Source organism: Tenrec ecaudatus, chromosome 10, assembly GCF_050624435.1.
Source record: "Tenrec ecaudatus isolate mTenEca1 chromosome 10, mTenEca1.hap1, whole genome shotgun sequence".
NCBI lineage: Eukaryota > Metazoa > Chordata > Mammalia > Afrosoricida > Tenrecidae > Tenrec > Tenrec ecaudatus.
The window spans coordinates 20731072-20757630 of NC_134539.1; the positions used below are offsets into that span (position 1 = coordinate 20731072).

Below are 26559 nucleotides of genomic sequence, written 5' to 3' on the forward strand. Positions count from 1 at the left end.
TTTCTGGAAGCTACCAACCACGTCCTTCCCCACGGAACAGCTGGTGGGTTCACACTGCCACTTTGCCACCAGGACTCCTCGGTTTTTAATAGTACATAACAGCTACCACATCTATCAAATTATTGTCGGCCTCATCATCCCATCCAAATTACAGAAAGTAAACTGTGCTTCCTTTTTGTCTTTCATCTTAACAAGTAGAAATGTTTTTAAGGTCTTAAAATCAAGCTATTGTTCAATAGTGAAATTTAAACTTTTAAAAAATCATTTTATTGGGGGCCCATACACCTCTTAATACATACATCAATCATGTAAAGCACATTTGTACATTCATTGCCCTCATCATTCTCAAAACATTTGCTCTCCACTTAAGCCTCTGGCATCAGCTCCTCATTTTTCTCCCTCCATCTCCTTCCCCCCCCTCCCTCATAAACGCTTGATAACTTATAAATTATTATTTTGTCATATCTTACACTGTCCGACGTCTCCCTTCACCCACTTTTCTGTTGTCCATCCCCCAGGGAGGAGGTTATATGTAGATCCCTGTAATCGGTTCCCCCTTTCCACCCCACCCTCCCTCCACCCTCTGGTATTACCACTCTCACCACTGGTTCTGAAGGGCTCATCTGCCCTGGTTTCTCTGTTTCTACTTCCTATCGGTACCAGTGTACATCCTCTGGTCTAGCCAGATTTGTAAGGTAGAACTGGGATCATGATAGTGGGGGGTGGTGGAAGGAACCATTTTAAAAATGTAAACTTTTAATACTTATCCAGTAAACTGTAGTTTCACTAGTTATTTCTCTTTATTTCAGTAATTCTAGGTGTATGATTTGGTCATGTTTGTAGGCATCTTCATTGACAGGAAGCCAGACTAAATTCCCAAAGTTTACAAAGGCCTTCTCTGCATACTAAAGCTTTTAGTAACTTAAAAAATATATATATAGTAGTAAAATAATCTGTTTTAAAATAAAAATATAGCTTTTAAAGGATTTTACTTAATACTTCTTTACTTTAAAATCCCAGGTGCACCCTTAAATTTTTAGGTATTGAGTATCTTTATTAATACTCAATTGATTTTTTTCAAATCTTCTATTTAGTAGAAATGAGATCGCCAAGTTTTTTTAGAGTTACAATTTTATTGCCTGGTTTTCATGTGGTAATAATGTACTTATGTTTTTATATCGTTAGTGGATAAGAAAATCTCTTCCAAGAAAAGTGGATGCTACACTGGTGATATGTAAATGATCCAATTGGTCCAATTTTTCACATTGTATTTCAGAGCTTCAAGGAAAAGAGCAGTTTTCAACACAGAAAGTGATGACTCAGGTAGCAATTAGGGGTACAGATTCCTTAATAAATAATCTGAAACATCACCAGTTCTTCATTTTCTTACCTATCGTGAATGATTATCATTTCATACTTTTGGTTTCCCTGTAAAGGGAAGTATGCACCCTGGTTTCTGAAAGGAGGAAGGAAGGAAGGAAGGAAGGAAGGAAGGAAGGAAGGAAGGAAGGAAGGAAGGAAGGAGGAAGGAAGGAAGGAAGGGATAAAAGGTATTTCTTGTTCATTTCCCAAAGGTATTTTCATCAAGGCCCTCTCTTAACAAAATAAATCTAAATCACTTACGTGAAGCTCTAGAAGGCTTTCAGAGTTTACTGTGTAACTTCCTAATGTTGCCAACTGCTTCGGGTGGAAGTGGATCAATTAGCTATGTGCCTAATGACACCGGTCTGTGAAGCACAAAATTCTGGACAGCTGCTTTACCGCCCACTCCCCCTCCAAATCTCTAGAGCTTCGAAAGAGCTACAAATAAACATTCATGAGGTCATCAACTTGGGTTTCCCAATTTCACTAAGTCTATGCCAGTTGCTTGCCTATTTCTTCTTAACCTTCCAGGACAATAACCCCGCTTCACATGTTAGAAACTAACTCGAATAAAATGTGAAGCTTTGGTAAAAAGCGGGTTTTGCTGAGCACACGTTTTCCCAGTACAGTGTGTGAGGAACCCAGCGAGGTGTCTAGAACCTTTGGGGGATGCGCGAGGGAGGATCTCGTGTCACGGCGGTTTGTCCAGCACAAGGTATTTCCCCAGCAGAATGCTTCCTCTGCTATATTTGCCGAAGCTGAATCATCAAGCCGGCCCTTCTTGTGACATGTCGCTGGAGTGCTGAGCCTCACATTTTCTTCTTCTGGATGGCAAAGACTCTGAGGACATCTCTTCTTTCTGAGTACAGGTGGCTGTAGGTGAAGTACATACCTAACATGGAGTAGGAAGAGACAAAAACAAGGAGGGCTGGTTAGCTGTTTCCCGAGGAAGATCCATAGTTTGAAACTATAAATATAGAGGGAGTGCTGCCTGAATCCAGAGCACCAGACGAGACACACAGGCCTGGCTTCCTACAGAGGGGACAGTAAAGCAAACTCCTCCACCATTTTGGTAAATATGCCTAGCTATCTATACGCTCTCAGGATCTTTCTCTGGGGGCAGATCTCTCTATTACCTCTAAAGTTCCACATTTGTCTTCTTACTGTACCTGTTCTTGTGTTTGATATCTGTTAGCTGCTAGAGACCATCATCTTGAAGATTTGCGAGAGAGCTAAGGAATGGGCATTTAATAACGGAAGTCTTTTCCTAATTCTATGGAGGAAAAAATGAGTTGACTACAATTTCTCCGTCGAAGGCTTTCATTCTGTACATTTGTCTTGAGACTATTTAGCACATACTCCCATGTGCTTGCTAGTAAACCCCGGCAGCCAAGTCCAAATGGACAGGCAACAAAACCGGGTGTTGGTGAGAAGGCCAGAAATACCCAGTCACACTGAGTTCGATACCCAGGTCTTGTTTGTAGATCGATCACCGTGTCTCTGATTATTTCTGTATTTCATACATAATGCAGTGACACTTTCTGCCAGTAAAATTGTTCTTATTCCACACAGAGAAAAGGTGATGTATTTGATCTGCTGATGCACTACAAAAAAACATGGTACTATGTGGGGGCTAAGCTAACAGGATAGAGGTGACAACCCCCCCCCCCCAAAAAATCGCAAACAAACAAAAACCACTTACCTATGAAGAGTACCATGAGATAAGTTTTGAGTACATACGGGAAATAGATGGATAAGTCAAAAGGCAGCTGGGTGGAGTAAGTACCAAAGGATTCAAAATAGGGCAGCGACTGATAGATGGCGAATGCTATATAAAAATAAAAACAAAACGATTTCCTTGGTTTCCTTAGCAACTTGTCACAGAGCTACCTTCCTGAAGTGCCCACAGGGGAAGGATATTTTGAATTTGGTAATGGCAGATGGGGGCCACTGCTGAACCCTTAGCCAAAGCTACAGTGAGATATGGAAATCAGCTGAATTGCTGAAATTAGCCAGACTGTCATAACCGTGTTCTTTTGCCGATGTTTGGCTATCGGCTACCTGGTGACACCCACACCGAAACAGCAAACAGTGCTTCTTAACACACTGTCACCAAACTACCTGTCTATCTGCAAACAGGGGAGATGGACGAATGATTTGGAAAAGGCCACATAAGAAAGTTTCTTCTTGGTGTTTCGTAGCATGCATGGAAGAGATTCAGAGATGTCCTACGCTGAAGAAGCCCTGCCCACTCACGTTCCCTCCGGTTGACTGGCCTGGGGATGGCTCCTTCCCCTCCCCTCTGCAGTCGTACTTACTAAAAGCCCTCAGATGCACTAGGAGGAACGGAAGCCTAACTTATTTTAAGAGAGAAAGCTAGTGTTGGATAAAAAGAGATGGAAGTTCTCTGGCAGTTTATCTAATTCCTGTCAGGTTTGTTGTAGCATTTCATGAAATGAAACGACAAGGGATTAAGTTTATATCCAACATTGTCATCAGTATAATGTACTCAGAGATACACTATACTATTTTTGCAACTTCTTGTGAGTCTAAAATAAATTCCAAAGTAAAAGTTTATGAAAGAAAGAAAGGGAGTGAAGGTCCCCGGGGAGCTGCCTCTCTGTCCCCAGGTGCCCACCGGTCTTAGCGCCAGACAGTGCCCAGGTGGGAGGCAGCGTCTGCGCAGGGCCCCCAGGGGCAGCATGCTGGCCGTCGCGAGCTCCAGGAGCAGCCCCAAGGCTCCTGCTGCTCATCCGCGTACTTTGTGGACTTCAATCGTTACATGAGCGTGGGTGCTGTCCTATGTTCCTTGGCTAGGAAACCATAGTCATTAGAAGAAAGTACAGCTTAAAGAGTCAGTTTCCTTAGCTCCGTATTTTTATACTTTGGAATGTTTTATACACACACACACAAAGGTGCTTCCTACGGTTTGCAGGGCACCTCCATTTGTCCATGAACTGTTTGAAGCGCTCTCGTGTAGATGGCTAAGCCAATGGCCATCGAGTCCACTCCAACTTAGCTGACACCCTGTGTTCCAGAGCGGAGCTGTGCTCTTTCAGGTTCTCAGTGGCTCTGACCTCTCTCACACAGATTGCAGGGCCTTTCTCCCACAATACCTTGGGGTCCATTCGAACCACCAACCTTTTGGTCAGGAGTTGAATGCTTAACCCTTTGTGTACACTGCAAATGTAAAAGTATAGTCGCCCACATTCCACCGCCCAGGATTAATCACCATTGACCTTTTATCATGTGTGCGTTGAGACTTCTTTCTGCATCTATCTGAATCTTCAATTAATGGCTTGGATAAATTTATAAACTAAATTAAACCCAATTATATGGGTTTTCTAGAACATGGTGTTTCTAGAGAAACATGGTGTTTCTAGAGAAGGGAGAAGCAAGGAAGGGAAAATCCCTCCCCATCCCTCATCCCTTAGTTTCAGGGAGGAATTAGCTATCTTTCAGTCTCCTTCCTTTAGACCAGTGGTTCTCAACCTTCCTGGTGTTGCGGCCCTTTCATACATGTCCTCATGTGGTGGTGACCCCCCAACCATAAAATTATTTTCATTGCTACTTCATCACTGTCATTTTGCTCCAGTTATGAATTGGGAGATCCCTGTGAAAGGGTCGTTCCACCCCCCAAAGGGGTTGCAACCCACAGGTTGAGAACCGCTGCTTTAGACATTTATCCCATCTATTTCTTAGGAAATAACAAAGTCATGAGTGATGGATTTCATCCCAAATCAATGGACATACAGTTCTTTCGTGGGTTTCAAGAGTCTTCTCTAGAGTCTCGGTAGAGTCTATCCTAAAATTGAACAATTCTTCCTTTTGAAAACAAATCCCCCAATTCCTTCTGCCTAATATGATTTCCTATCATTTAAGCTCCTTTGCTTTTTTCCTGGTCATCAGCAGATAACGAACATGTGGTTGTAATTCATGTGCTGGCCGCCATAGGCTTTCCAATTCTTGGCAACTTCGCCGTCCCATTATGTTAAATCTGGTTCCTTATGTTTTCCCTTAGTAACCTTTTTTTGTTTCTTCATGCCTTCAGTTTCAGAACTGTAATCATGTCTGTTTCAGAAGGCTCTCTACCAGGCTGACAAATCCATTACCCAAGGGAGCACGTCGTCCCCAAATATCCTCAAGCTCTTTGCAAACCAATGACTTTAATGATTTGAATCTTAAGCGAGAGAATTCGCCTGGTTGCCTTTTATTCAGTCATTCGTTGTTTTTTTATAGAACATGCATCCTGGGTGTGGGGCAGGAAACAAAGGCACAGAAGGCGACAAGCCATACACTCAAGGAGCGGATGGGCTCGGCAGGAAAAGGGACATTAATAAAAGAATCCTACATAATTCCGCTCAGAACTGGCCTCTCACTCGCTGCCATCTAGTTCATTACCACTCACCACAAGCCTAGACAACAGGGTAGAACTGCCCCCTCAGGGTTTCCCAGTCGTTAACTCTTTAAAGGAGTAGACAGCCTCATCCTTCTCCTGTGGAGCAACTGGTGGTTTTGAACTGTTGGCCCTGTGGTTAGCATCCCTGTGTGTAATCCACTACTTCCCTCGGGAGAAGAAAAAGAAAGGCCTAAATCCGTGCTGGTGAAAACTGACCCAGTTCAAGAACGGATGATGGCTTCGCAGAGAAAACCCCAGCTGATGTACATAGGTGAGAGAATGGCATGCTGGGAGCTGCTCAGTGGGAAGGGTGTTTGGGCAGGGGACACTCAATCCCAATCCTCAAAGTAAAACCCGAAGCATCAATATACCAGGGGGTGTGCAGCTTTCAAAAAAGTCCCCAGGGGAGAAAGCCACTGTACTACTTCCATTTCCTACCGAACCTCTTGACGCCCCACGGAGGTGAGTGAAAAGGCTGTGTCCGGACCGCCAACCCTGAGTGGCCTCAGGACCAGGACGCAGCTGCCTCCTTCCATGCCCAGCCTGTTCCCCCTGGGCAGAGCTGCTGCCCCCTTGGCTTTTGGACGCTTGGCGTCTTTGCATCCAGAAGTACATGCCAAGAAAACAGGCCACTGAGCGGGATCCACAGGAGCCAAAGTCAAAATGTAGCCCGGAAACAGAATCCGTGGGTCCACAGTGGCGTCCCGCGTGCCCCACCTACCTTCGGCGAGGACACAGAGCGGGTAAAGCGGCATCCACAGCGTCTGGCTCAGCCACGTCAGGGCAGCATAGGAAATCCCGATGACCGAGAGCATGCTGTACGTGTACCTGGAAGAGACCGCAGCTCAGAAACATCACTTGCCACTGGCTCCTCGGAGCAGCAGGGCAAGAAAAGCTCTTAGGATGTCATATCATGAGCGGCGAGGATAAAACGGAAACGCATGCCGACCGCCTGCTTCATGTCCTCTACGTTCAGCAGGAGCAGAGGGAAAGAATGAACGAGAGAGAGAGAGAGAGAGAGAGAGAGAGAGAGAGAGAGAGAGAGAGAGAGAGAGAGAGAGAGAGAGACCATGTGGCTCTGACACGTCTTTTGGCGTGGATCACGGGTGACTCCGGAGGTGACAGAGGCAGCATCTAACTCTCATCCTCTGGAAATGATAGCTACGCGTTTCCTTGATCAGTGACTTCGATTTGTGAAACGGGTCCCATTGACAGAGCAAGCAGCTCCTTTTGTGTTTTTGTTTGTTTGTTTGTTTTAAGATAGGCATACTGGTAAATGCCTGGGAAGCAAATGTCAAAATCAAAATGTGACTTCCAAACCCTTCTTGCGCATCCCTCTGCTTAAGAAGTTTTGTTATCATTAAAAAAAAAAGTTTTGTTATCATACGTGATCGATTAAAGAACAAGCTGTGGGAATGGTTTTTAAACACACCTGTATAATTCCGTAATAGACGCGGCAGTCTACGTCTTCTTTCTTGGAATGAGCCAGTGGCCCTCAGCGGTGGTCAACATACATCAGCCCCCCACCCCAGAGCCCCCTGGGGGTGGGGGGATGGGTGTATCAGCACAGAGGGCTCGCCCCGGCCCCAGAGTGCGATTCCGTGGGTGTGAGGGACTGCCTAGGAATTTGCATTGGAAACAGGTCCCAGGTGATGCTGCTTGCTGTGGATCCAGGGGCTGCCCCGTGGGAATCACCGGAAGAGGCGTGACACAAACAACCCCCCACGCCTTGAAAAAACGCGAACGAAGGATGTCACGGCACTTCAGCCGAGACGCAGGGCTCCTCCGTTGCAATGCCTACCAAGCAAAGGGGCAGCGGCCCTGCCAGGAGAGGCCAGGCTGGACACGGAGAGGGCAGCCGCGTCCTGGGTATGTATGCCTTACATCTTCCGTGCGGGAGGGACCGTCCTCGTTTGCGAAAGCTAAAATGCGCGTCCCTGGGCAAAAAGAACTATTTGACACAATGGTTGGTCGCCCCGCCGAGTTCGGAGCTAAAGGGAAACTGAGACCAGCAAGGGCAGAAGGTCTTTCAGCGAAGGTCCCAGGGCACCCCGGAAGGAACTCTCGCTCATCTCGTGAACGCACTGAAACCAGGTACAAAGTGTTGGTCGGAGTGTGCTGCTTTGTTTAGAGGGGCCCTACCCTTAAGCGATTCTGGAATTCACAGACCCGAACTTTGTACACCGGGAGGATAAAATAACCAGAGGCTTGCCTTTCTTATGAGCGCAGCTGGACTAAAGCAATCGCTAGGATGCCTTTCATTAGCAAGCAGCTGGGAGGCTTTATTCTAAGTTGGGGCTGTGCCAAGCCTTCAGCTGGAGCTCTGAATGCGCTGATTTGCTCTTGTAAAATCATGGTGGGTTTTCATTAGCGTTGATATGCCCATTATGGAAAGCACTAAAAATACATTTCCATATCAAGATAAAATGATTTTGAAAGGGGTTATGTTTTTCTGTCTCCTTCAGAATAACCAAATGGCAGCAGTTATTACTGGTTTCGGTGTCGAACGCAATTGGGCTTTTACGCCAAGAGGTTATGTTGACTTCTTACCTAACCATATCCAAGAGATTCCAGAAGAGGAATAAGACACACACCACGTATTTCGCCTGGATTTCCTCTTGACTGGTGATGACCACAAAGAGGAGGATGATCCTTTCTGTGAGCTAGGAGAGAAACACCAAAGCCCAGGGTTACCATCACCTTCGGGGCCACGAAGGTACTACTCTAAATGAAAGCCAAAGGTCCTTTCAAAAGCATGCGCTAATGGAATTGTGGGCACTACACTGTTCACAAAGCTTGGCTCTGAGGGAGTAGGGTTCTGGGAGAATTTCATTTCCTCCTCTGTGTATTTTCCAAAACATGTGTAATCAGTGAAAAGATAACATATTTGATCAGAATCGGCGTATTTCCTTCCTTCTTGCTAAACACGGCCACGTGTTTTCATTCACCAGCAAGCTATTATTGAGTACGCTCCGTGCACCAGCCGCTAGCAATTCTCACCCTGTGGGCCTCGACCCCTTTGGGGAGGGGGGGTGTCGAAGGACCCTTTCACAGGGGTGGCCAGATCCATAACAGTATTAACATTACAGTTATGAAGTAGCAATGCAATGAAAATAACTTTATGGTTGGGGGAGGGTCACCACAACATGAGGAACTGTCTTAAAGGGTGGTGGCATGAGGAAGGTTGGGAACCACTGCACTGGATGGTCAAAGCACAAGAAACCAGCCCACTACCGTTGGGACCATTCCAGCTCATGGACCTTACACCTAGGGCTTCCGATGGTGTGAGCTTCCTGGAGGACCTCACCCAGCCTTTCTTCCAAGTAAATTTATATTTCCATCCTGGACAGTGAGTAGCTCAGGGCCTAACATGTGCACCATCGAGTTTGCTAGATCAGAGGCTAAGAGACAGTACATCGCCAGCTCTGCATATCTCACTGACAGACAGCTCATCCTGGCCCTTGAATATTATGTAAATCTTGGAAACAACCGAAGGACCCCTTGTCCACAGCAAACTCTTTGGGAAAGTCACTTTCCCTTGCTGTGCCCACCACTTACTAATCACTGAAAGTCTTCCTTCCCTTGCACTAAGTAAGGCTGACTGAGAACCTATTTTCTATTCCAACTTACTTCTAAATTCGACTTAAAGGCACTTGGCAGCAGGTCCCACCCACAACTGGAGACACTGTGTGCATGAAAATGACGGTAGTGGTGGTCGAAGGAGAGTGCCGAGTTATGTCTGTAACCAAGTCTATCACCGTGGAGTGACAGCTGCCCTGTGTAGGGTTTCCAAGGTGTTGTAAACCTTGGGGTAGACAGTCATCTTTCCCCCACAATAACACGAGGCTGGCACTGTCATTTAAAGCGCATTGTATGGGGACACAGGTGAGGAAGATACTTTGGGTTGAAAAAGGAAAGGGAGAGATCTATGAAGACAAGCACTTTAGTGGAATCTTGAAGAATGGAAAGGAGTTTCTCAGGTCAACTGGAAAGGAGAAAAGAGCAGCCAGAGGCTACCATCTTGTGTGTGTGTATGTGTGTGTATGTGAGAAAGAGAGAGAGAGAGAGGAGAGAGAGAGAGAGAGAGAGAGAGAGAGAGAACGAGAATGAATGCCATGGGACTAATATAATCCTCAGTCCCATAAACAACTCCCAGAAAATGAAAATAATTCACACGCAGATGGCTTAGCTCCAACTACTGGCCTCAACAAAAAAAAAAAAACTGCTTTCCCAATCTAAAGTTCCTTCTTATGTTTTATTAATATCCCCTGTACATTCTGCATTTTTATTTTACTGCTTAGAACATTTTACTTTGGCCTCAGTGGTCAAAGGCAATACACTTATGATAAAGAGAGCCTGTTAATGGTAAAGGAAGGGGGTGATTCATGATTTTCTCCAATTGCTGTCTAATTTCAGAGAGGATCAAGGAGAGAAAACACTTGGATAATCCATGACTTAGCCTCATAGGCTGTTAGTCCTTGAGAATCATCGAGGGCAGAAAAACCCAAGATTTGCCAACAACGGGCCACATGATCAGAAATCCAGTGTATAAGCGATCTCAATGTGTTTATGACTTCAGTGCTGAGTCAGTAATGAGGGGCTTTGCTTGGCTAAGGGGAATTAGATATGATTCAAACCTTAGTCAATCTATAGAAGCCATTGACATAGCCAGTTTTCTTTTGTCAGCCTTTCCTTGTAACGGCCTAGTTTCTGGGCTTAATTTTGGCAGAATACATTGTTAGAACATTGAGATAGCGAATTATGCTAAACTTCAAATGTAGCTGCTGAAAGATCCAAGCTTTGCTGTCACACATCCAAGCTTTGCTGTCACACTAGCACTTAGACACCATCTAGTATTTCATTTGGTCAGTGTCTGCTATTGGGAAAACTTCTCAGTTCTTGCTAATTATCTCAAGCAATGCACATCCATGAGTCTGTGCATACAGCTCTCTAATTACATGTCTGACTTCTCAAAACAAAACAAAGCACTTGGATATCTCCTAAAGAGATGGTAGAGTTTGATTGATGGTAGAGTTTGATTGATATTTGGAGGGTCTCCTCAAGGGTAGCATTTTTGATACTAGTCCCATTTCACTTTTCTAAAAGGAATGTGAGAAACAGAGTAAACCAGGAAGCAGACACAACCTATGTCTCCTGGTTTCCAGAGTTGTATTTATGACGTCAAGTGCTCTTTCGGTAATGAGGATAGGTGGGGGAAATGTTCTAGAAGAGGGAGGCAGGAGCTGGACAATGAAAATCACTTTGACATCTGTGACATGTTAAGTGATGGAATGCCAAATGCATAGATATAAGTAATCAGCATGTCAATAAAAGCACAGCGTGCATACACAAGCACAAGTGGGTGCCCTCACCTCCAGAGACAAAGCCAGTCTAATTAACACATTATCTGATGGGAAGTTCTCTCTAACTTGACTAGGCGATGGCAACCCACCACTGCATTGGAGTGGAGATGGTCTTAAGTTAAGAAATACCAATATGCATTGGTGACGTTTTGCCATCCTCTCACTTAATCTCCCTAACAACCTTAGGACACAGGTGCTGTTAATATCATCTGTGTTTTGAGAAAGATGTTGGGTTGTACAAAGTGAAAGTGACAGGCCAGGAATCACGATCTCAACCTTCTGATTATAGGTCCTTTATTCTTAATCATTAAGCTAAAACTTTCCTCTCTTTATTCTATGAGCCACCTTGGTCCCCCAAATCCATGTTGTATGTCATTCGCTACAAAACTCTGCCCCTCAGACTAAACCTTCCAATAAGAACCTACTTGATATTATAAACTAACATGAACCAACTTTGAAGGAATTAAAAGGGCTTTTTAGATTTTTTTACATATCCTAATTTAAGCTGTTACATTACTTGGAGTGTAATACTTGGGAAACGAAGCACGCTGTCATTTTTAACACATTCTGTGAGAACACACTGTCCATGCGATCTGCAGTGGCTAGTTCCTCTGAAGTGGGCAGCCTCTGCCGTCTTCATCATCTGTTGCTAGTCTGTAAGCTCTGCTGAAACCTGGTCACGTTGGGTGACCCTGCTGGCATCTGAAATAGCAGTGACATTGCTTCCAGCATGGCAGTATGAGTGGGCATCCAACCATCTCAAGAAGCAACATATGATCCAGAACCAATGGTGCCGAAAGAAGAAGTCGAGCTGCACTGAAGAATGCTCGCCAAAAACAAGGCTCCGGGAGTTGGTGGAACAGCAACTGAAAGATCCCGAGCTGATGCAGCGCTGGAAGCACTCACTCATCAATGCCAGGACATTTGGAAGACAGCTACTTTGGCCACTGAGTGCAAGAGATCCACTTTGTAGCCATCCCAAGAGATCCACTAGGTACCCCATTCTGACCCAACAGAATGCGCAAATTATAGGATAATTTCATTAACATTCCATGAGAGTAAAATAGTCCTGAAGGTCATCCAGCAACTGTCGGAAGAGGCTATAGACAAGGATCTGGCAGAAGCTCAGACTGGATTCGGAAGAGGATGTGGAATGAGGGATATCATGGCTAATATCAGACGGTTAATGCCAGGTGGATCTTGGTTCTGAGCAGACAAGACCAGAAAGATGTCTACTTGTGTTTTATTCACTGCCAAAGGCATTCGGCTTTGCGGATCATAACAAACTGTGGATAACCATGAGAAGAATGAGAAGACCAGAACACTTCAATGTGTTCATTTGTACACGGATCAAAAGGCAGTTGTGCAAACAGAACAAGGGGATGCTACATAGTTTAAATTCAGGAAAAGTGTGTGTCAAGGTTGTATCCTCTACACACATGTATTTAATTTACCTGCTGAGCAAATCATCAGAGAAGCTGGATTATACGAAGAGAGTGCAACATCAGGTTTGGAGGAAGGCTTATTAGCAACCTGAGACACGCATATGCCACAACTGGCTTGCTGACAGTGAGGACGACTTAAAGCACTTGCTGACGAAGATCAAGGACTGCAGCCTTCAGTCAAAGTTACAACTCAATGTAAAGAACACCAACATCCTCACAACTTGACTGATAGGTCACATCATGATAAACAGAGAAAAGATTGAAGTTGTGAAAGATGTCGTCTTGTTGGATCCACGATCTGCTCACGGAAGCAGCAGTCAAGAGCGCAAACGATGCGCCGCATTGGTAGGCCTGCGGCGTGAGAGCTCTGGAAAGTGTTGAACAGCGCGGATGTTACTCTCAAGACTGAAGCGTGCCTGACCCAAGCCATCTTATTTTCAATCATCTCGCATGAATGCCTAAGTTAGACAGTGAATAAGGAAGACCAAAGAAGAATCGGAACACTGGAATTGTGGCGCCGGTGAAGAAGATTGAAAACACCACGGACTGCCACAAGAACCAACAGACCTGTCACTGGACAGGTACTGCTACTGCTCCTTGGAAGCAAGGATGCTGAGACTCTGTCTCACATACTGTGGACATATTATCGGGAGAGACCAGATCCTGGCAAATGGCATCATGCTTGGGAAAGTCGGGGAGTAGTGAAAAAAAAAAAGAAAGGCCTTCAATAAGGTGGACTGACAGCGGCTGCAATAATGAGCTGAAAAATCAGAACAGTTGTCGGGGTGGCATGGGGTGATGTTTCATTCTGTTGTGCACAGGGTCTCTGAGTTGGAACTGACTTAATACTATCTAACAATAATAATATGAAAATATTAATTACTACTGAGTCTTGTAACAAGTCTTGTAACTCAAACAGATAGAATAATATTTATGGTAAAGAAAACCCATAATGTAGACCACACTGAACAAAGAGTGTGTGGTAACTAGAAAGTAAAATTACTTTATGTTTTCATGTTCCATTTAGGACTCCTAACCTTCAGGCTAAGCACTGACTAAAGTATGTAGTTACTTTATTAATTGCAACAGAGACCTTATAAGCTACAAGGAAGGATGTTTCTCAAGGTTCACTGGAAAATGGAATTAGAAGTGAATGGGATTTTTCCACAAACATTTGAAGCTTCCTTGTATTAAAGGGCTAAAATGACACTTCAACAATAGGGAGAATTCAAAAATCATAAAAATATATATTAACTTGGGCTTCAAACACCATTATTTTGTTGAAAGGATAATCCAACTATTTCAATCTTGTGAACTTTTGTTGAGAATGTCAGAAACATAACTTACATGTTCCAAAACCACCAGCTACTTTCTCCTATAAGACAAATGCATGTAATACGTCCTATTTTCATATTTGATTTACTTAGTCCTGTATACAGTAGGTTGTTCTTAGGTGTATTATTCTGGGCCCTGCAGTAGACAGCAGAGAAGACAACCAAGTCCTGGTCCTCACGGTGACCCGTCAGTCACATCATAGAGTAGAGCTCAAGAGTCAAACAGCCTAAATACACATTTGTCTTCCACTTAAAGTGAGGATAACAATATTTGTTATAAGATCATATTACAGTTATCAACTGTAATAACGAACACAGGTATTATAAAGATTCAATAAACGAATACATTAGAAGGATTTAAAAGTGACTGACACAAAACCAAAGCCACACTCATTGCCATCTGGTTAATCCCAACTCAAAGCCACTTTGGAGAGCAGAGCAGAACTGGCCCAGTGGGTTTCTAAGACTTTAACTCTTTACGACTGTCAAAAGTCTTCTCTTTGTCCCACTGAGAGACATGGACCTTGCAGTTAGCGGCCCAATTAGGGACCCACTATGCCACCAGGGCCTCTTTGACAAAGACAGGGTAAGCCCTAAGGAAAACTATTTTTATTAAGAAAACAAGTACATATTTATAATCCAATACAGTCATTCAGATATCGACAGGATTTTTAATAAACAACACTCAAAGACTTGAAGACAAAAAGCTAATCTCGATATGTTTAAGGTTGTACTCATACTATGACTACTACTTGATACTGATCATGTTGAGAAATTCCTAATTATCAAACTGAGGAATTCCATGCATTAAAAGAAGACGAACAATCTAAAATCTTCCTAGTGAATGAGTTGTGTTTATCATTCATTCCCAGGTGATTTCAGTTTTGAGAATGTTGTAGCTCAACACTCCCTTCTGGGCAGTTTTATCTCTAACAATCTGAACATCTTACCGACTGAAAAGGAGGCAGAAAAGCGAAGTAACTTATGGAACAGGTGTCTGGGACACTCTTCCTTAGACTTTCTCTCGTATTGACTTTGAGATCTCTGTGTGTGTGTGTGTGTGAGTGGTGTTTGGCAAGCTGATCGAGGTGCTCTCGGGAAATGGGTGATTTGTTCAATCTGGGCTCACAAATAAAACTTTTTTGAGGGCATAATTGTGGCTAACAGTCCCTAAATTCTTTGATTTTACAGATTTTGAAAATCGTGTGTGGTACTTTATAAAATTAACAAACAGTGCCCTTGTGTTTATTGGGATGGTGAGAGCAGGATACCTTCATTTAACCATTTTAGAATTGAACCATTTTAATTCAGTTACACATGAAGCCTGTCTTTCTCACAGGGTCACAGAATAACCTGTACTGTGCTGGAGTCATGCACGATGCATATCTAAGGCTATGCTACAAAGGTTCGTTGGGGGATATTTCCTGCCTTCCGCTTACTGGAATCATCCAAAGACTAGATCAACAAAAGACCATTCTTGTAGACTTCTGTCCAAGTGAGGTCCAAAAAAAGCTTTTCAAAATCAGCATTTCAGAGTCGGTAGTATTTCCACTCTATAAAAGTCAAGGTGTTTTTTATTTAATCTGCAAAAACCAACACCATTTCCCTCCTCATCACAGAACACAATAATACAAATGCAAAACCAGAAAACAAACACATTCTATATACACCATTTCCACTGGATACATGTGATAATAGGCACTCAGCTAGCTACCTGGTTGCTATTTAGCTGGATATTTTGGAAGACCACTCCCTCCAGCTCAGCCCCCAAATAATTCACTTGTGGCTTTGCTACCTCCCAAAAGTAATGTCAAAATCGCATCACTATTGTGCACATGTGGGATTCTGCGTGTTGGAAAACAGCTGGGCAGCACACATTTGTAAAGATGCTCTCTCTGCAGTCATCAGTGACTACCCTGTAAATAGCTTAGCTTCTTTCTTAACCACAATTTCTTCATTAAAAATGGGGAAGCAGGAAAACCAAGAATGATTACACAACCGCTTGACTTTTGTTTAGCTCTTTTAAAGCCGCAAACTCGGAGTCATCTCACAGCGAGGGCATTCTCAGTGTCGGCAGGAGAAAAAGAAACTGAACATGATGGCAAATGGGTTTGAAGTTTTCTCCACCACAATTTCCACTCTACAAGCCAGGGAAAATATGAGAAGTGAATAAGGTAAATAATGAACAGATAACATCAGAAATGAAAGAGATTAAAAAGGAGAGTATGAAATGCAACCACAGCACTAATAACAACAACAACAAGAACAACACTAATCAGTCCAGGATGAGAATGGTCATTCTCCCGACTTGTTATCTTTCCCAATGCCCAATCTTAAAAACTATGAGAATATACAATTTCCCTTATTTTTATCTGTGCTCACATTAGTCATATTTTATATGTGCAAGAGTCTTAATTAATAGAGATTAAAAACATTTAAATAAATATCAGGACATTTCTGCAACTCCAATAAGTCGATTTCTATGTAATGCATGTATTTTTAGGCAAGCCTGGATAACTGTGGAAAGCATAATAAGCAATGAGCAAAACTTTCTGAGCATATACAAATGTTTGGTCAATGATTTTTCTTAAAAAGTTAACTATGCTTTTTCTCACTAGGAATTTTCTTTACACAGACAATAACCAAAATGACACTACCTTTAATTTTGAAAATGCTGAATTGCCATGAAACTATTATGAGTCAATTTAGCCTCATAGTCATTGATATGTTTGAGTTGAATTCGATCATACTCCAAGCAAAATTAATTCCATGGATGGAATACGACTTTCATTTAACCTGGGAGTTAACCCACCGTGTGTCTGCCAGTTTACCAGACTTTGTTGGCTTGTATGTTGCTGCGGTGCTAGAAGCTATGTCACCCGAAAGGTTACCCAGGGTGGACAGGTGTCAGCAGAGTTTCTAAATGAAGACAGACTAAGAAAAATGACTTGGAAGTCTGCGTCTGAAAATATTGGCCAGTGAAAACCTAGGGATAGCAGCAGAAGATTGTCTGGTATAGAGCTGGAAGATGAGTCCTTCAGGTTAGAAGACACTCAAAACACGACTGAGAAAGAGCGGCCTCCTCAAAGTCGAGTCTACATTAATGGTGTGGATGGAGGAAAGGTACTGGAACCTTCATTTTCGGATGTGGCACAACACAGAATGTGAAGAAACATCTGCAAACATACATTAATCGGTATAATGTCGAGTGTACAAAATATGAATAACATTGGTTATCAAAATTAAATGGATCTTCTAGAGATCCATATATTAGGTATGAGTGAACTGAAATGAACTGATATTGGTCATTCTGAATCAGATAATCATATGCTCTACTGTGTCAGGAATAACAAATTGAAAAGGAATAGCATCATGTTTGTCCATCATCCTAAAGAACACTCCAGTATGGATCCTGAAATAAAATGGTATGAGTAAAAGGATAATCTCCATACACCTAACAAGATAAACCATTCAGTATGACAGTTATTCACATTTAAGCACCAAACATGATGGCCAAGGGGCAAGAAATTTAAAATTTTAACATTTGTTTCCATTTAAAATGGATCAAGCATGTAATCAAGATGCATTGCTAACCACTGGTGATTTGGACGGTAGCAGTGGGCAGCCAAGAAGAGGAGTCGGTTGCTGGAAAAGATGGTGCTGGTGGCAGAGACAATGAAGAAGATTGTGTAACAGAATTGTGCCAGACCAACAACGTTTGCATTGCTCAAACTTTTTTTTTTAACAACAAAGAAAAAGATTATTCATGTGAACTCCCCTGGATGAAACAAACAGGAATCAAAGCAGAAACATAACTGAAAAGAGACCATGGAAAAGTTCAATAACATCCATTAGAACAGAGCTAGGGGCCAACTGCAGAACAGACCGTTCTTTGCTTATATGCAAGTTCAAGTTGAAGCTGAAGAAAATTACAACAAATCCATGACAGCCACCGCGTGACCTTGAGCATATCCCATCTAAACGTAGAGACTGTCACAAGGACAGACTCGGAGCACTGATGACTGAAGAACAAGACAAATGGTGGACTGACTTCAAGAACAGGCTACATGAAGAAAGCAAAAGGTCATTAAAGAGACAGCAAAACCAGGAAAACCAAAAGAGATGTCAGAGATGCTGACACTTGCTCTTGAACATAGAACCAACAAAGAAATTATGAAGCAAAAGACCTGAACAGAAGATTTCAAAGTGCAGTTCGTGAGGAAAAAGTAAAATATTATAGGGAAAAAGACACTTGTATTTCTCAAGCTGAAAGAACAACAAAAAAAGAGATGGGGTGGGGGAGGGTGAGGCAGGTAAAGCCTCAGTTGGCAATGTTAAAGGTTTCTATGAGCAAAGTATTGAATGTAGGAAGCATTGAAAAGATTAAAAGAATCCAGTCATTGTACCAGCTAGAATTGGTCAACAATTAGCCGTATAAGAAGTAGCAGGTGCGCAAGAACTGTGGTTACTGAAGGAAGAAGTCCAAGATGCACTGAAGGCACTGGTGAAAAGGAAGTCTCCAAGAACGGATGGGCCACCCATTAGGATGTTTCAATAAAGTGATGCCATCCTGGAAGCGCTTGCTCACCCATGCCAAGAAATTTGGAAGACCGCTACATGGTCAAGTGACCGGAAGGGATCCCTGTACAGCATGCTAAGTTTTTCAAATAACATCACGCAAGTAAAACTTTGCTGAAGAGGTCTCAAAAAGAACTGCAGCAGTACATTGACAGGACAACGTCAGATATGCAGGCTGGATTCAGAAAGGGATGAGGAACAAGGACTATCATTGCTGTTGTTAGATGGATCTTAGCTGAAAGTAGAGAGTCCCAGAAAAATGGTTCCCTCTATCTTATTGACTATGGAAAGGTATTTGACTCTGTGGACAGGGCAAAGAATGGGGGTTCCAGGGCACTTAATTGTGCTTACGTGGAACCTGTCCCTAGATCAAAAGGCAGTCATGTGACCAGAACAACGAGATACAGCATGGGTTTAAACCAGGAAAGGGGTGTGTCAACACTGTACCTTTTCATCATACTGATTCAATCCGTGTGCGGAGAAAACCATGCAAGAAGCTATATGAAGTGGAACAAGGCATCAGGATTGGAGGAAGGCTCATAAATGACACAACCCTGCTGGCTGACAGTGAAGCAGACTCGAAGCACTTGCTGATGAAGATCAAAGACTATAGTCTGCAGTGTGGATTGATTACACTTTAACATAGAGAAAACAAAAATCCTCACAACTAGACCAATAAGCAATATCATTATCAATGGGAAAAAGAGTGAGGTGGTCACGAAATGTATTTTACTTGGATCCACAGCCACCACCTATGAAAGGAAGCTGTAAAAGGCCTTTTAGTCATTTTGAGGACTAAGGTACGCCTGACCCAAAGCACGGTGTTTCAGTAGTCTCATTTCTCTGCAAGTGTTGGACAATGAATAAGGAAGATGGAGGAAAAGTTAATACCTTTCAATTACAGTGAAATATACCATAGACTGCCAGACTAACAGACATATCTGTCTTGAAAGAAGTAGGACTCAGCTGCCCCTTAGAATGAAAGATGATAAGACTCTGTCTCCAGGAAGTGTTTCATGAAGTTCATGGAGCTGCTATGAGCTGGAACCAACTCGATGGTCCCTAACAACAACAACAACAACATCATAATCACTGCCTTTAGTTTAATTTTATATTTCAACATTTAATGTGTCTTCATCTTTAGATGTTGGCGCCTGTGCGTATGTCCACTTGCAGTCCGTTACAATCCATCTCGCTGCAGAGCCTCCTCTGCCTGGATGACCCTCCCCTTTAGCCAGCTGGGTGCCCTTCTTCAGAGATGGTTCCCACCAGGTCCCAAGTGCATGCGGTAAAGTGACGAAGACTATTGCTCAAAACCGACTCAAGAGCATCCAACAACAACTTTAATAAATTAAAAACCTTCCCTACTCTTGTAATACTGCTCTTGCGAATAGTGCTGAGATGAACATATGTGTGCCCACATCTGCTTGTGCCTTGTTCCTCATTTCTTTAGGATAGATTCTGAGAAGAGGGATTGCTGGGTCATGTGATACTTCTCTTCCCACTTGTTTAAGGAAAGAACTGACTCAATGACAATGAGGGAGTGAGAGCGAGTGATTCTTAGACACTTACAATTTGTTTTCAGTGTTAAGTGGTGAAATGAGTAAGAAGTGGCTAGGGAGGATTCTAGATTCTGGGTAAAAGTGAAGGAAACTTTCTGGCTCACCTTGGCCAGTGTACCCGGTGTCCTTTCCCCACAACTTCCCAAAGACTGTTGATGGCGTGAGCCCACAGCTGGTAGGTGGAGGAACTAAGCAACAAACCTATCTCTGATGACTGCTGTGTTTTCCCATTGTTCTCTATCACCTCCCAGGGAAGTGGCTAAACATCTCTTCTCAGCATTGGATCAGTGCAGTGTTACACAGACCAACAAGCCTTGTTCCCAGAATGTTTCCAAACAGTGATTCTAACTGTGCACTGTTTTAGAATGGGCTAATGCTTTCACAGAATTCATTCTTCTTGTGACTTACGACAACAATTGATTGTTAATTGCCATACATTCAGGTGTGTGTTTGGGGGGACTGAAATAGAGCAAAGATAAAATGATAGGCTATTTATCAGTAATAATAATAGGCTGAAAGCCTACCTGCAGAAACCTGGGGAGAAGATGGCTTGATTCGATGCCAACATAAATGTGCAGCAGCTCCAGGAGGGAAATGGATTGGCAAAGTCGCATCACAAGTCCAATGGCATAAAAAGTGTCCACCACAGAATCTGTGCCCAGGAGAGACAAAGACATGAAGGAAAAGACCAGAAAGCTGGATCGGAGACCAAAGCTATGCAGCGCTCTGTGACCCAACGGAGATGCTTTACTTCCTTTTTCATCAACAATGTCAGAAATTCTCCAGATGAGCTACTTCAGTATTCAGACTGCCGTGCAAGCCAAAGAAGGGGCTTCACGTGGAAGCGCATCCCCCTCGCTCCTCTTCCACTAAGAAGGGGACACGTGCGTGCGAAGGAGCCGCTTCCTGGCCACAGCTGGGGGGCTTGTTCCTCCCTTCTGGGATTGTAAAGCAACGCCTGTGTTAAAAAGCAACTAGCTAGAAGCGCATCCCCCTCGCTCCTCTTCCACTAAGAAGGGGACACGTGCGTGCGAAGGAGCCGCTTCCTGGCCACAGCTGGGGGGCTTGTTCCTCCCTTCTGGGATTGTAAAGCAACGCCTGTGTTAAAAAGCAACTAGCTAGAACGCAGACGCCGATTAACGGTGAGCTTACTAGAGAATGGTTGTGGGCCTGTTGTCCTCACAACTCTTTCCATTGACAAAAAGTGGCAAAGAGGAGAAAACTCATGATTTTTAAGAAGTCTTAGGGAAATGGCTGAGAAAATATTGTGAAATCAAGGAACAGCCTACGTGTAGGTAGCATTTGTAACCTATACAGATTTGGTTAGTGTTTCTTGGGTGCTGGTGAAATTTCTGTTCATTTGAAACACTAGCACGTGAGCCTCGGAGGGGTACGTTCCGAGTGTACGTGGCAGGGCACCTGGCTGAAATGCTGTGCTTAGATGGAGCTGAAAGGCAAGGCAAAGAATCGAAGGGCACATTCACTGCTTTAAGTTTGTAGATGAAACCCTACCATGGTGAGGGAAGATTTTGCTGCCCCGCGAACATTCTCCTGACACTAGTTTGTTGAGCAACACAAACTAAGGATTCCTCTCCTCGACTGTGGTAAGAAGCCACACGCTGCTCGTCTCGTTTGGCAGAGGGGAGCGGAGGCACAGGCAGCCTACGCCCTTATCCCCTGGCCTGCCTGCCCGCCCTCCCTCCGGCTGGGATTCTCAGCTGCACATCTGCCAGAGGAAGGCGGCTACTTGTGAAGAAGTTTCAAAGATGCCAACGAAGGCTTGACCGTCTACGTGTAGTTACTTCATATTAGACAGCAGCGGAGCTGTTTCATTTCCAAGTTTTTATTATGTATACAGTGCAGGAATTGTTCTCAATCTTCACTTACTAGACTCAGCCTGCCAACCACGGGTTATGTTTTTTTCATTATAAGTAGACTCTACGGTTAGGAGATGATTAGATCTTACCTGCATATATGTAATATATGTACACCATATACTATGTCTATAGTATATATATATACATTTAAGATCTAATTATACTTATAACCATAGAATCTGCTTATAATGAAAGAAAAACTAGAAACTCCATGGCACCTAGCGTTTAGAGCACATATTGAGAACGCCTGGTGGCGAAGAGGTTATGCATTGGGCTCCTAGCCACAAAGCCAGCTGTCCCATGGGAGAACAATGCGACTGTGAAGCATTACCGTCTCGGACGCCCCCAGGGCGATCCTACACTGTCTCTGGGGGAGTGAGGAGCCGGAATCGATGGCCGTGAGAGAACTAGGGCACAGGAAATATTTGTAGCTGTGACTGCCAGTGTAATGAAGAAAGGCACTGCTGCTCCGGCAGCGTTCCCCATGGGAAAGGCCACAGTAACCTCGGTCACGCTGGCTTTGTGAAACGCTGATGGTTTTGCGAAACGTTGAGAAAAGTTGGGGTTCTGAAGCATCGAGACAGCCCTAGAAAGACTGTCGTTTGTAACTCGTGTGGCAAATGACCTGTAATCACCCCCCACCCGCACCTCAGCCCCAACATTAGTTGACTTCCAAAGCCCAGAAGGGATGATTTCTTTTTTCCTGAAAATAGAAAGGACGTTTTCCCGTTTTGCACGCCCCAGCCTCGTTTTCCACTGCTTAAAGAACCCCCGATGTTAAGTGCTCCTCTTTGAAATTCAAGCCTTCAGCGGCATCTTTGAAACTTGTTAACCGATACAAGACTTTATCTAGCTATTTTGAGCAAGAAAATGCAACCTCAAACAACTGTGGGACTCCTGAAGTAGATGCCTTTCTTTGAGACTCCAGCGTCTGAATTGACGAGCACAGCAGGACTTCTGGAATAAGTCTACTCCTCCTGTGCTTTGAGCTGAAAGCAGCAGTTGCCCATGTTGTCAAGTCCCCCAACAGTTGAAAGTGTGGCGACATTTATCCCTGTGGGGCAGAGCGTGAGAGAACACTAGTGTGGCAGTCGGTTAGTGATTCACTTCTTAAAGTGTGAAAGACCATCTAAACACCAGGGCCTTTACTTTTTAGGAAACTAGAGGAAATTTATGACTAAATGATTAATGTCCAACTAATAGGAGTACATTAACAAGCTATCACTTGGAAGTTGAACGTATGCTTGAAGTCTAAAGTAGGGGTATTTTTAAGCTGCCTCATCTGCATGCAAAAACTGGACAATGACTCAAAAGACTGAAGATGAACTGATATCTTTGACTGATGGGGCTGACTAGGAATATTGGAATATGTATCATGGACTGACAAGAAAAAAAAAAGAACAATTATGTCTTAGAAGAAGTGCAGCTAGGCTGTCCCTGACAAGTGAGGATGGAACGGTTTTGTAAAAAGGATCAGGAATAAGGAGGAAGGTCGTCAACAAGAAGGGCTGACACAATCGCTCCAATACTGGGCTCAGACAGGAATGACGGAGGATGGCCACGGGCTGTGCAGTGCTCCATTCTGTCGGGGAGGGGTCACTATGGGTCAAAGTGACTCGATGACTCCTAACAGCGCTGCATGAATGCCTGTGACTAATCCCACATGGTTATTTACAAGGGGTGTCATTTTGTGAATGGTATCTTCTTGAGGGAAGTGATAGAGGCCTGAAGAATGTGAATGTTATTGCTCACTTATTAGTAATCTCCAAGTTACTGGAAACCTGAGGAATCAGAGGCCCGAGGAGAATTTGGCTCGTTCCAGTTTCTGGGCAGAGCACGATACTGAAAGCTTTCCTCCAAACACGTAAAATCTGATGTTTGTTGCAGAACCACATAGGAACCATGAGCATACCCCCAAAGGCATGCATGCTCGTGCTTTCCAGGTAAGATGCCTAGTGAAGCCCAAACCCAAACCCACTGTCATCGCCCCGACTCCAACTCATAGTGACCCTCTATGAGGGGAAGCCAAATCCCTTTCCCTTACCTTCCTTGCTCCCTCTCCAGAAAGGGTTTTTGTTTTGTTTTTAATAACCAACATACATATCGTTTGTGGAAATATTAATGATAAAATATATTGGGTGAGACACATAGAAATGACAGTAGCCAAAATGTTCACAGCAACCAGACTAGGTGAAAATAAAGACTCCAACTTGAGACTCTACAATTGTCTTGGGCACTTACCTTTTCCAAATGAAAAGAATCTGGCTGTCATATTGGTAAAGATCCATGAATGGCCGCAGAACTGGATCAAATAATAGATAAAAAGATAGGTGTTCTTCCTATACCTAGAAAAAGAGGAAAACACCATTAGACACGTCTTCCCACATCCTACTGCCTACATCTTTCCCTAGCCACTACTGCTCCATTGTCAAGGAATCTTGGTGGCCGACAGTCATCCCCAGCCTCACCTTGGGAGAAAGATGCGCAGTCTGCTTCCATGAAGATGATGACCTGGGAAAGCCAGGTTGTTGGCCTATAAGGTCTACTCAGTGCTCCTCTGTCCTATCAGGTTGCTAGGAGTCTGAACTAGCATGAGGGCAATAGGTTTAGTTTATCGTTACTTGGCTGCCACCAAACCCTGCAGAGTTTAAAGGAATCCAAAGTATACGATATCTGCTAATGCGAATGTCTTATGTTTGCTTAAAACCAAATATGGCTCTGTTTCCCAACCAACCTTGCTAAGAGTACAATGAAGATAAATGGATTTGGATGTTTTAGGGGAAGCCATGCCCACAGAAGAAGAGGGATCGATGTGAATGGAATGAAGATAAGAGACTTTCTCCCCCGCCACCTCGGGACTTTTCTGAAGCCCCCTCAAATGTTCTAGAAGCTCCGCCTGCTTAGAGCAGAATCTATTTGTTAACAAGCACATCTGCTGCCATGAAGTCGATTGGGACTCTCAGGGAGTCTTTCCTGGGTTTCTGAAGCTGCAAATCTTCGCAGGGCAGAGGACCTTGACTTCTCCCAGAGCACTGTGGGTTTGAACCACCGACCTTGCAGTGAGGAGTCCCATGAAGGCTCCTGGTCGTAACATTGGAGGTGGCTGTGCTGATGGTAACCCTACATTGTGGACAATTGAGTCTATGGGTACCCCTGACTTTGGGATGCGTGATGTGGTTGGGGGCAGTAATCTTGTCCCCCGCCTCCTGTGAAGGTGGATGGAAAGTGTCCAGGGCGCCAGGGAAAGGCGGCTGGTTGTAAAGGCCATTTAGGGGAAGTGGAGCTGGGCTGGACACTGTGTTGTGGGCAGCTGGGGAGATGACTTAGAGAAGATGGGCGGAGACACGCTTGGGGGAGTTAAGGAAGGAATGTCTGGAGTTCCTGGAGGCCATAGTAGACCCTTCAGCAGGGGGGTGGGGACAGCCCTGCCTGTGTGGACCATTCAGCCACCTTGCTTTCCTCCGAGGAGCTGTGAAATGTCTGCAAGCAGGGTCCAGGAGCCGGGAAGGGGTGGCGGGGGCTGGGGGGCTGAACTCAGATGCCCTCAGTGCCTATCATAGCACGAGGTGCATTAGAATTCCAAGCACTTGGCCTGCTGATCCCTGTGGACCTGAGTCTACAGGTGGGACAGGTGTTTCCACAGGTCAACCTAAAAGACACCCTAGAACACCGGGAGCCCCAGAAAGCTGGGCGAGGGGGGTGGGGCGGGGACTGGTAGAAGGCGTCCAAAGGGGAAGAGGTGGCCTTGCAGCCACTCCTCCCTCCTGCTTCCTCATCCGTAAAATGGTGAGGGGCGGGGGTGGAGGGGTAGGAATACGCATTCTCTAGAGGATTGAATATGCTGACAACGGTCCAGTGCCCAAGGGCGTGCTCGGGGCCGCGATTGGGGACAGTCCCCGCTCCTGGGTCCCTTCCCAACGCCCTCTTCCCCCCCCCCCTCCCCGCCTGGCCGGGCCCCCTACCTGGGCTGCAGCCAGGCCTGTGGCAGCACCATGGCCCCCGGGGCGGCGGCGCCCGCGCCGTCCGTCTGTCTGTCCGGGAAGAGCGTGCGGGAAAGAGCGTGCGGGAGGCGGCGCGCGGGGAGGCTGGAGGGGACCCTGCCACCCCGCCCCACCGGCCGGATCTCCGCGCGCGCGGGCCCGGTCGGGCGCGGACCACGGAAGGGCGGGGCCTCTCCCCGCCTCGCTCGCTGGCTGTGTCCCCAAAGCACCCCGACCCACTGCCCTCGAGCCATGCCACTCCTAGTGACCCCATAGCACAGGGCAGGGGGCCTCTGTGGGTTTACGCTTGCTTGCTTTAAATCATTTTATTGGCGAGGGTGGGGGGGGCTCTTACAGATATGAGAACAATCCATAACTCAATTATACCTGTACATATGTTGCCATGGTCATTTTCAAAACATTATATTTGTACTTGAGCTTTTGTTATCAGCTCCTCTAACCCCCCTGATGCCCTGGTGAACCCTGGGTCAGTCACCTTCAGCAGAACGGTACAGTCCTCAACATCACAGGATTCCCACAGGAAAGAAAATGTTGCATTGGGCAAAACATCGCATCCGACCCAAAGCAGGTCGTGTTTCGGTCACACGGCTTTCGTTGGCGTTGTTAGTACGGCTGTTTAAACCTGTTGCGGCTGTGTT

The 26559-nt window shown here is 44.7% G+C and overlaps 1 protein-coding gene across 1 annotated transcript; it reads right to left on the bottom strand.

The window, feature by feature from the left end:
• Positions 1 to 277: 277 nt before the first annotated feature.
• On the bottom strand, positions 278 to 26067 carry HACD4 (3-hydroxyacyl-CoA dehydratase 4). Its single transcript, XM_075559992.1, has 7 exons — positions 25883 to 26067; positions 24162 to 24265; positions 20568 to 20695; positions 8312 to 8424; positions 6483 to 6589; positions 3065 to 3190; positions 278 to 2254 (listed from the first exon to the last, which is right to left on the bottom strand). The coding sequence occupies exons 1-7, from the start codon at positions 25912 to 25914 to the stop codon at positions 2172 to 2174; spliced, it is 693 nt and encodes a 230-aa protein (XP_075416107.1). The 5' UTR covers positions 25915 to 26067; the 3' UTR covers positions 278 to 2171.
• Positions 26068 to 26559: the final 492 nt, after the last annotated feature.

Excerpts from the sequence above, each read along its gene's own strand:
- HACD4 (XM_075559992.1), bottom strand. The coding sequence starts at position 25,914 with ATGGTGCTGCCACAGGCCTGGCTGCAGCCCAG. Across the intron at positions 20,696-24,161 it reads ATTCTTTTCATTTGGAAAAG|ATTCTGTGGTGGACACTTTT; the intron begins GTAAGTGCCCAA and ends TCCTGGGCACAG. Across the intron at positions 3,191-6,482 it reads GCTCTGTGTCCTCGCCGAAG|CATTCGCCATCTATCAGTCG; the intron begins GTAGGTGGGGCA and ends ATTTTTATATAG.